Source organism: Zootoca vivipara, chromosome 9 (assembly GCF_965207765.1).
Source record: "Zootoca vivipara chromosome 9, rZooViv2.hap1.1, whole genome shotgun sequence".
NCBI lineage: Eukaryota > Metazoa > Chordata > Lepidosauria > Squamata > Lacertidae > Zootoca > Zootoca vivipara.
Genome location: NC_142592.1, coordinates 69,308,492 through 69,319,220, shown reverse-complemented (window position 1 = coordinate 69,319,220; position 10,729 = coordinate 69,308,492). Strand labels below are relative to the sequence as shown.

Sequence of the window (10,729 nt, the reverse complement as noted above, 5' to 3'; positions counted from 1 at the left end):
GAGAGGTGAAAAAGAAAGAACCAGCCTGGCCCCCAACGGCTCCCGTATCAGCCTTTTATTGGCCAGACCTAGAGTTTGGATTTTAGATTTGATATCCCGCTTTATCACTACCCGAAGGAGTCTCAAAGCGGCTAACATTCTCCTTTCCCTTCCTCCTCCACAACAAACACTCTGTGAGGTGAGTGAGCCTGAGAGACTTCAGAGAAGTCTGACTAGCCCAAGGTCACCCAGCAGCTGCATGTGGAGGAGCGGAGACGTGAACCCGGTTCCCCAGATTACGAGTCTAGTCTACCCCTCTTAACCACTACACCACACTGGCTAGACCTAGAGCTAAGAGTTTGGATAGCCTTTGGGGGCATACAACACCCGGGATCCAAGCCCTCTTCCCTTGTCAGTTCTCCAGCTGGTGCCTCCCCCCACCTTCCACCCTGCCAGTCCATGACAGCAGCAGCAGCAGCAGCAATAGCTCTGGGGTGCCCCATGGGGTACATGAGTGAAGATGGACCCACCAGGAGACTTCCCTGGTACCTGCAGCCCCTCCTTCCCCCTCTTGCAATTAGGCTTAGGGGCGGGGAATCTCCCATTAAATTACAGAATTTTAAGTTTTCTTCAGAATGCGTAGGAGGCAGGGACAAGTTCTAGTGAAGAAGCAGTGTTTGGAGATCATGTGGTGGGGAGAGGGGGGACAGAGTTTGGTGGAAAAACCAGTCACACGCACGCACACACACACCCATCTTGCATGCTTGAGTACAGCAACTCCAGGGCATAAACTAAGTATCAGCGGGGAAGGGGCCACGTGCAGAGCAATTCCCATGCAGAGGTCAAAACAACAACAACAACAACAACAACAACAACAACAACAACAACACACACACACACACACACACACACTGGAAGCAGGACTTCTTCATTTATAGTTTACTGAGGGTTCAAAGCCTACAGTTCTCAGTGGGTCCCCAGTGAGGCACAAAATTTAGCTCCTGAGAGCAAATCCAGTTTCAGTAGTAAAAAAATACGCCCACAGTATATCTAAGTCCGGCACACAAACCGGCAGAAGGGAGCAAGGGAGGAAAGAGGCTGGAACGACACAGGGCAATGGAGGTGTGTGTTTCTCTTCCTGTCACCTGGGAGGGAAGTCAGCAACTGGGAATGTGCAGGGGCTTCACGAAGCAAAGTTTTCTGCCGGCTGCTTCCAGGTACATCCTAGAAACACACACTGTGATTCGTGGTTTATTGCCATATCAATTATTTTTCAAAGGTTATCGTGATGTGGTCTAGAAACCGGTATGGACGAGCTATTAATATATGGCCCAGCCCTAATCCTCACTCCCCACCAGCAATTCAGATTTTCCCTCTCTATCAAAAGGTATCTTACATCTAAAATTATACTCCCTATTGTGAGACATTGCCTTCAATATTTCATTACTGTTCAGTTTTACATATAAACACAAGAACTTCAAATACACATCATGCTTTTAAGACTGATTTCCTGCTGAGTTCATTGCTGTGAAGAAAAGAGTGGATTCTGAGAGGAACATGTCCCACATCCTATATAATAATGTCCAAGTTGTCCCTGCGTCCAGTTGTCCCGTGTGTCCCTGGGGTACTGCGCATGTACCCCAGGGATACAGGGATTGGACCAGAGACTTGGAACGCAGGCGCGCGCTCTCTCCCCCCAACCCTTCTGCCTACCGTTTGCGGTCGCCAACCACTCGCTTCTAAGCAGCAGTGCGAGAAGGAGGAGGCTGCGGGATAGACCCGTGCGCTTCTCTCTCTCTCTCTCTTGCGCACACACACACACACAAACCGCCCGCCCGTCGCCACAGCAAACCACCTCAGGCAGTCACTGGAGGGAAACGCAGCCGCAACTTTCCCCTCTCACGGCTGCTGCTTTTTCCCTTCGCGCGCGCTCGCGCTCTCTCTCTCTTACACACACACGCACACACACAGCTGAGCAGGACACGCTCCTGGCCCGCCACGGCCCACCCACCCCCCGTCCCGACACAGCCGTCTCTAATACCGCGCAGGGAGGAGGGAAAGGGAAACTACAACGCCCACAAAGCCGAGCGAGCGAACGAGAGCCTCGATTCCTCCGTCCAGACAGGCCGCGTTTGAGGGGAAATTAAAGCATTTGGGGCGAAGGGGAGAGAAAGCCGTCTGCGTCTGCCCCTCTCTCGGCTGTGCTTTTATTTTATTTTTATTTTTTATGGAGGCTTTTATTGGGTGTTGCTTAGGGAAACGGGATCCACAGCAACCTTTTGATAAGAGGCTGGAGCCGGAGTGGCTTGACCACCACATCTCTCTCCACACACATACCGCACACACACACACAACCCCCCCACCCTTCCCACCCCCAATACATTCAGTCCTCCCTATTCCACAGTGACCCTGAGTGCAAACTTGCCACCAGCCTGGCTGCAATGCGCACTTAGCTCGCGCAGGCGGCACATCCCAGAAAAGCCCCGCTCACTTCTCTCTCTCTCTCTCTCTCTCTCTCTCTCTCTCTCTCTCACACACACACACACACACACACACACACAAACCGCCCACCCGCCGCCACAGCAAACCACCCAGGTGGAGCCTGGGGTCTTCCACGCACATCCCCGCTGGTGGAGGCGACGCCTGCGCCGTCCCAGGGCTTCCCCTCTGTTCCCGCCCAGCTAGCGCCCGTTTACTAAACGGGCTGAATTCCACTAGTTCCATATATCTAAATGGGTTCTCCCCTGTGAGAGTCCCAAGATGTTTCTTAAACACTCCATTATAACAAAAGCACTTTCTGCAAATCTTTCCATTTAAACTGCTTCTACTCTTCAGTTGTTGATGGGTTTGTACGGTTAAACTATTAAAGTTCTTCCTGCTCAAGAGTCTGTTGATATAGGACTTCCACTAGGACTGACCCTCTATCTACTTTCCTGACATTTGTATGGTTTGTCTCTTGTGTTAGTTTCTTGACTTAAATCAAGGGCTCCCCTCTGACTGAAGTTCCTTCCACATGCCATACATTTATATGGTTTCTTTCCCGTGTGTCTGCTGATGTTTTCTAAGATTTCCACTGTGACTGAAACTCTTTCCACACTCCATACATTTATATGGTTTTTCTCCTGTGTGAGTCCGTTGATGTTGTCTAAGGTTTCCATTATCACTAAAACTCTTTCCACACTCCATACATTTATATGGTTTCTCTCCTGTGTGAGTCCGTTGGTGTCTTCTAAGGGACTCATTGAAACTGAAGCTCTTTTCACACTCCATGCATTTATATGGTTCCTCCCCTGTGTGAATCTGTAGATGTCTATTGAGTTGTCTACTGTGACTGAAGTTCTTTCCACACTCCATGCATTTATATGGTTTCTCCCCTGTATGAGTCCGTAGATGTCTATTGAGGTGTCCACTGTAACTGAAACTCTTTCCACACTCCATACATTTATATGGTTTCTCTCCTGTGTGAGTCCGTTGATGTTTTCTAAGGTTTGTATTACCACTAAAACTCTTTCCACACTCCATACATTTATATGGTTTTTCACCCGTGTGAGTCCGTTGATGGCTTCTAAGGTTTGAATTTAAACTGAAGCTCTTCCCACACTCCATGCATTTAAATGGTTTCTCTCCTGTATGAGTCTGAAGATGTCCTCTAAGTTGTCCACTCTGACTGAAGCTCTTCCCACACTCCATACATTTATACGGTTTCTCTCCTGTGTGAGTCTGTAGATGTATATTGAGGTGACCACTGTGACGGAAACTCTTTCCACACTCCATACATTTATATGGTTTCTCTCCTGTGTGAGTCCGTTGATGGCTTCTAAGCTTTGCATTTAAGCTGAAGCTTTTTCCGCACTCCATGCATTTAAAAGGTTTCTCCCCTGTGTGAATCTGTAGGTGTATATTGAGTTGTCCACTCTGACAGAAGCTCTTTCCACACTCCATGCATTTAAATGGTTTCTCTCCTGTGTGAGTCCGTTGATGTGTTTTAAGTCTTGCATTGAAACGGAAGCTTTTTCCACACTCCATGCATTCATATGGTTTTTCTCCCGTGTGAGTTCGCTGGTGTAATTTAAGGTCTCCACTCTGACTGAAGCTTTTTTCGCACTCCATGCATTTAAATGGTTTTTCGCCCGTGTGAGTCTGTAGATGAATACTGAGTTGTCCAGTCCAACTGAAGCTCTTTCCACACTCCATGCATTTATATGGTTTTTCTCCTGTGTGAGTCCGTTGATGTTGTCTAAGGTTTCCATTATCACTAAAACTCTTTCCACACTCCATACATTTATATGGTTTCTCTCCTGTGTGAGTCCGTTGGTGTCTTCTAAGGTTTCCATTATCACTAAAACTCTTTCCACACTCCATACATTTAAATGGTTTCTCTCCTGTGTGAATCTGTAGGTGTATATTTAGTTGTCCACTCTGACAGAAGCTCTTTCCACACTCCATGCACTTAAATGGTTTCTCTCCTGTGTGAGTCCGTTGATGTGTTTTAAGTCTTGCATTGAAACGGAAGCTTTTTCCACACTCCATGCAATCATATGGTTTTTCTCCCATGTGAGTTCGCTGGTGTAATTTAAGGTTTCCACTCTGACTGAAGCTTTTTTCGCACTCCATGCATTTAAAAGGTTTCTCCCCTGTGTGAACCCGTTGATGTCTTCTAAGCTTTCCATTCTCACTAAAGCACTTTCCGCACTTGATACATTCAAAAGGTTTCTCTCCTGTGTGAGTCCGTTGATGTTGTCTAAGGCGTCCACTATCACTAAAACTCTTTCCACACTCCATACATTTATATAGTTTTTCACTTGTGTGAGTCCGCTGATGTTTATTGAGGTTTCCCCTCTGATTGAAGCTCTTTCCAGACTCCTTGCATTGGAATCCTTTCTTGCCCATGTGAGTCCCCTGATGTGTTCTAAGTGTTCCACTATCAGTGAAACTCTTTCCATTCTCCATACCTTTAAATGGTTTCTCCCCTTTTTGAGATAGTTGATGTGAGCTATGTGTGCTCATTCAGTGAAGCATATTCCACTTTTCACACATTATAACGTTTTTTTCTAGTGAAATGAAAGTTTCTCCCTCCCCCGAAATTCTGACTTCTCTTCTCCATCACTTTCCTCAGAATGGGCTGAGAAGAAGTCCTGTTTGGGTTTCAAGGAAGAGAACAAAGAAAAAAAGAACACATCAAGCACCATTAGCAACCTCTCTTATTGCGATGTCTCCTACATTCTCCACCCATGTTCCCAGATTTTAGGAAATGAAGATGCAATGTCATCAAATGATAGTAATGCACCAGCAACCTTTCATAGTCCTCAATCATCGTTAATAAAGCAGCATGATCTGGGAATACAGCCTTTTCAAATCTATTCTTTCCTCACAGGAAAGGCAGCTGCTCTCTGTCCATCAACAGGTCCTCTCTTTCTCCACTTCATCATTCCTTTGAACATTTCCCATCCTCTGCATCATAATCCTCCTTCCACCCCCATTTCCACCTCTAGATCTTCATTAATCCCCTGCACAGTCCCATTCGCCTCAGGAGGTCCATGTGGACCATTCTGTGAGACCCAGGTCTACGTCTTTTCCAGGGACTGTGGTCTGGGTCAGTCAGAGAACAACCGTAGTTACAAGGCTTGGGGCTTTGGGTCAGCTGAATGGGTGCTCAGGGAAGCTCCTCTTCTTGGAGATGGACCTCCGTCTACATGCCTCTCATTGCATGGAGAGAGTAGGAGAAGCCGAAGGAAAGCAACTGGCACATGGGGATCCCAGATGGAAACACCCACCCCCATTGTTCTTTATAATAATGATGTGCTGCCTGATCTCGTGCCCATCTTCTGGACTATCCTAATCTGGCACTGAAAAAGCTTGATATTAAAGGCAAATGGATAACTGTACTTAAGGGAAACTTCAACCTTGAACATGTAGTATTGATTCATTAATGGCCAGAAGTTGTGTTATTTCAGGGGACATGAATTTATTCCTGATCCATCTTAAATATCATAATTATAGGATGTCTTGGGGTGTTAGGGGAGTAGTAGTACCTTTGGTGGCCGACAGGTTATGGGGGGTCCCCACCCTGCACTGAGTGCTCACCTGTGTCAGTATGCAACAGGGGCCGTGATCCAAGCAACGGCTTCAACTGGCCGGCTAAACCAGGTGAGGATAGCTGATGGGTCTCAAATCCTTGGTGGGTTGGGGAATTCTGCTGCAGGTGAAGGCAGGCCCTGGTGGATGGAGAGGATGAGAACAATAGTGAATCCCTCAGTCAAGAAGGCAGATTCTGTCCATGTTGCAGAGGAAAGTGAAGGGAAGATGGGGCTCCTCAATTGGGGAAGGGACCCCATTGAGAAGGAAAACTCGGATCCTAAACCTTCGCTGCCTCGTGGGTTATCCTCAGGAGAAGAAAAGGCTCTGGAGGAGAACCTCTCTAAGACCGTTGGATGATGTCCAGCAACTCCTGCAGCCAAACTGATGCCAAATATACTGACCTGCGTCTCCAAAGAATAAGAGGAACAGAAATGCTTTTGAGGTGCAACTTCTATATCAATCCTGAGAGTCTTTCCACGGACTCTGCACCCCTGTTTCTTATGACAGGTGTACATTATCCTCATCCTCAATGAACCAGGCAGTGGAAAAGACACTTAAAGATGGAAGCCTGAGAGAGAGGGAAAGGCTTCTGGCTGCTTCCTGGGTGGGAGTGTGGAAACAAAGAGCCGCTTCCGGGAAGCTTCCCCTCCCCTCTTCCTCTTGGGATTTCCTCTCCTCTCCAGGGGGACCAATGGTTGGTGTTGAATAGTGGCTAAGAAGGATGAAGACACAGCTCTCAAAACAGCCAGCTCTTTATTCTAGCTCTGAGTCCAGACTGAACAGTAGCTTAGCCCAGTTTTTCCCAACCTTGTGCCTGCAGCTGTTTTCGGACTACAATTCCCATCATTCCTGACCAAGGTCTTGCTAGCTAGGGATGATGGGAGTTGTAGTCCAAAAACAGCTGGAGGCACAAGGTTGGGAAACACTGGTTAGCCGACTGTCTTATATAGTATTCAGTAATTTGCAACAGTAACAAACTCCCCCTAGCTACCCAATCCGTGAACAGCACTCTCAATCCATCATTTGCATGTTGTGGACCTGAGTGAGAACTGCAGCCACGTTGCCCAGAACAAGTACTGCAGTTAACTTAATGCATAAGGGATGTTCCCCCCCCCACTTCTTCGCCCTCCGCTCTCTTTCCCTGTGTCTCCCCTCCGCACCCCTTGTCTCTCCATCCGGAGCCCCCCCCCCAAGACGAGTAGAGAAGGGACGAGGGGGGGTCTCTATCCAGGCGTCCCCCGCTCCCGTTAACCCTTTCCTGGCCCGCCTTTCTCAATGCAGAGACCAGAGGGTCTCAGGGATCCCTGCGTGGGGGTAACGGGGCAAGGGGGGGGTCCTCGTGGGGACCCCCTGGGTGGGCGCCCCATGTCCCCCCCCCCGCCAAGGCGCCTATGGGACCAAGGAAAGCCCCCTTCGCAGCACGCGTGCAGGGATCGACACCATGCGGACGGGAACCACGAATGGCGCTTTGCGGAGCTGGCGGGGGTCTCTGGGTCCTTTCTCTCCCCCCCCCCCGCGGCCCCTTTACCTCTTCGTCCTCGCTCCCGATTCTCTTTCCCACGGGGGGGGGCGTTTCCCCTGCCGCCCCTCCTCCCCTTTCCGAAAGCGCGCGCCCTTAGAGCTACGGCGCAAAAGAGCAATCCGGTGTAGAAGCTCCACTTCCGGGAGAAGCAGGCAGTTTGGGACGGGGCTCTCCTCCCCCCCCCATTCCCGGAACAGAAGCCGGATGGCGAGGAGGAGGAGCAACATATTGGGGAGGGGATTTGGGGTTGTAGGGGCGGAGTGAGACAAGGATGTTCCAGGAGGGGAGGGGAGGAATTTAGTGGGGGGCGGAGAGGAAGGTTTCCCCCCTCCCCTCTTCCTTCTGGGGATCAGGAGAGCGAGGGAGGGGCTGATCCCAGCAATCCAACTGCAAAGTGCCCCCCCCCCCACAATGGTTACATTGCAAAATCCTTCCTTCCCCCACTCCACGCCATGACCTCAGAATGCTCCATCCATGTTTTAGGTCTTGGTGCTCTTAACACCAGGAATGGGGGGCAGAATTGTACCTCACTGATGGTGCCGTGGGCACTGAAGGCTGACAACTCAAGCAGGAGGCATAATGGGGGGGGGGGCACACTCATAGGAGGAATGGATTCCATTACAAGGCATGGTGAATAATTTTGGCAAATTCAAACGCAAATACGTACGGTGGAGCGATGAACCCCAAATGACTGAGAACTCCCTGCAAACAGCCCCACTCTCCCAGGGCTCGTAGGACCTGGACCTAACCAACCAGATCTTTCGAAGTGTGACAAAACACCCTGGATGTTGGGAGCAGTTTCCATACGCCGACTCCTGGGTAGCGGTCCTGAGAGAGAGCCCTACGTGGCTACAGAAGTTCAAAGGAAAGTATTGTACCTCGTTGATCATAGAATCATAGAATCATAGAATCATAGAGTTGGAAGAGACCACAAGGGCCATCCAGTCCAACCCCCTGCCAAGCAGGAAACACCATCAAAGCATTCCTGACAGATGGCTGTCAAGCCTCTGCTTAAAGACCTCCAAAGAAGGAGACTCCACCACACTCCTTGGCAGCAAATTCCACTGCCGAACAGCTCTTACTGTCAGGAAGTTCTTCCTAATGTTTAGGTGGAATTTTCTTTCTTGTAGTTTGAATCCGTTGCTCCGTGTCCGCTTCTCTGGAGCAGCAGAAAACAACCTTTCTCCCTCCTCTATATGACATCCTTTTATATATTTGAACATGGTTATCATATCACCCCTTAACCTTCTCTTCTCCAGGCTAAACATACCCAGCTCCCTAAGCCGTTCCTCATAAGGCATCGTTTCCAGGCCTTTGACCATTTTGGTTGCCCTCTTCTGGACACGTTCCAGCTTATCAGTATCCTTCTTGAACTGTGGTGCCCAGAACTGGACACAGTACTCCAGGTGAGGTCTGACCAGAGCAGAATACAGTGGTACTATTACTTCCCTTGATCTAGATGCTATACTCCTATTGATGCAGCCCAGAATTGCATTGGCTTTTTTAGCTGCTGCATCACACTGTTGACTCATGTCAAGTTTGTGGTCTACCAAGACTCCTAGATCCTTTTCACATGTACTGCTCTCAAGCCAGGTGTCTCCCATCCTGTATTTGTGCCTTTCATTTTTTTTGCCCAAGTGTAGTACTTTACATTTCTCTTTGTTAAAATTCATCTTGTTTGCTTTGGCCCAGTTGTCTAATCTGTTAAGGTCATTCTGAAGTGTGATCCTGTCCTCTGGGGTGTTAGCCACCCCTCCCAATTTGGTGTCATCTGCAAACTTGCTCAGGATGCCCTCAAGCCCATCATCCAAGTCATTGATAAAGATGTTGAACAGGACTGGGCCCAAGACAGAACCCTGTGGCACCCCACTAGTCACTACTCTCCAGGATGAGGAGGAGCCATTGATGAGCACCCTTTGGGTTCGGTCAGTAAGCCAGTTACAAATCCACTGAATGGTAGCATTGTCTAGCCCACAGTTTACCAGCTTCTTTACAAGAATATCATGGGGCACCTTGTCAAAGGCCTTGCTGAAATCAAGATAGGCTACATCCACAACATTCCCTTCATCTACCAGGCTTGTAATTCTGTCAAAAAATGAGATCAGATTAGTCTGACATGACTTATTTTTCAGGAACCCATGCTGACTTTTAGTGATCACAGAGTTTCTTTCTAGGTGCTCACAGACTGTTTGCTTAATGATCTGCTCTAGAATCTTTCCTGGTATTGATGTCAGGCTGACTGGGCGGTAATTGTTTGGGTCCTCTCTTTTCCCCTTTTTGAAAATAGGGGCAACATTTGCCCTCCTCCAGTCTGCTGGAACTTCGCCTGTTCTCCAGGAATTTTCAAAGATTATTGCCAGTGGTTCTGAAATCACCTCTGCCAGTTCTTTTAATACTCTTGGATGTAGTTCATCTGGCCCTGGAGACTTGAATACATCTAAACTAGCCAAGTATTCTTGTACTACCTCCTTACTTATTCTGGGCTGTGTTTCCCCTGCTGAATCATCTGCTCCATATTCTTCAGGTCGGGCGTTGTTTTCTTTCTTGGAGAAGACTGAGGCAAAGAAGGCATTGAGGAGTTCTGCCCTTTCTCTGTCCCCTGTTTGCATTTCACCATCTTCTCCTCTGAGTGACCCCACTGTTTCCTTGTTTTTCCTTTTGCTACGGACATACCCATAAAAGCCCTTTTTGTTGCTTTTAACCTCTCTAGCGAGCCTGAGTTCATTCTGTGCTTTAGCTTTTCTGACTTTGTCTCTACACGTGCTGGCTATATGTTTGAATTCCTCTCTGGAGATTTCCCCCCTTTTCCATTTTTTGTACATATCCCTTTTAAATCTTAACTCAGTCAAAAGTTCTTTAGATAGCCAGCCTGGCTTCTTTAGGCACCTTCCATGTTTCCGTCTCATTGGTATTGCCTGAAGTTGTGCTTTTAATATCTCCCTTTTAACAAACTCCCAACCATCATGAACTCCCTTCCCTTTTAGTATTACTGTCCATGGGATTTCACCCAGCGTTTCCCTAAGTTTTCTGAAGTCGGCTTTCTTAAAGTCTAGAATTTGGACCTTAGTATGCTTGGTTGCTCCTTTCCGCTGGATAATAAACTCCAGAAGAGCATGGTCACTCCCACCTAATGATCCTGCCACTTCTACC

The 10,729-nt window shown here is 48.3% G+C and overlaps 1 protein-coding gene across 1 annotated transcript; it reads right to left on the bottom strand.

Moving 5' to 3' along the window:
* Nucleotides 1-903: 903 nt before the first annotated feature.
* LOC132592715 (uncharacterized) lies at nucleotides 904-6,194 on the bottom strand. The gene is given in 3 exon segments (XM_060279294.2): nucleotides 904-3,027; nucleotides 3,029-5,114; nucleotides 6,064-6,194. Coding segments are annotated over 2 exon segments (2,085 nt in total). The 5' UTR covers nucleotides 4,987-5,114; nucleotides 6,064-6,194; the 3' UTR covers nucleotides 904-2,900.
* Between the last annotated feature and the right edge of the window lie 4,535 nt (nucleotides 6,195-10,729).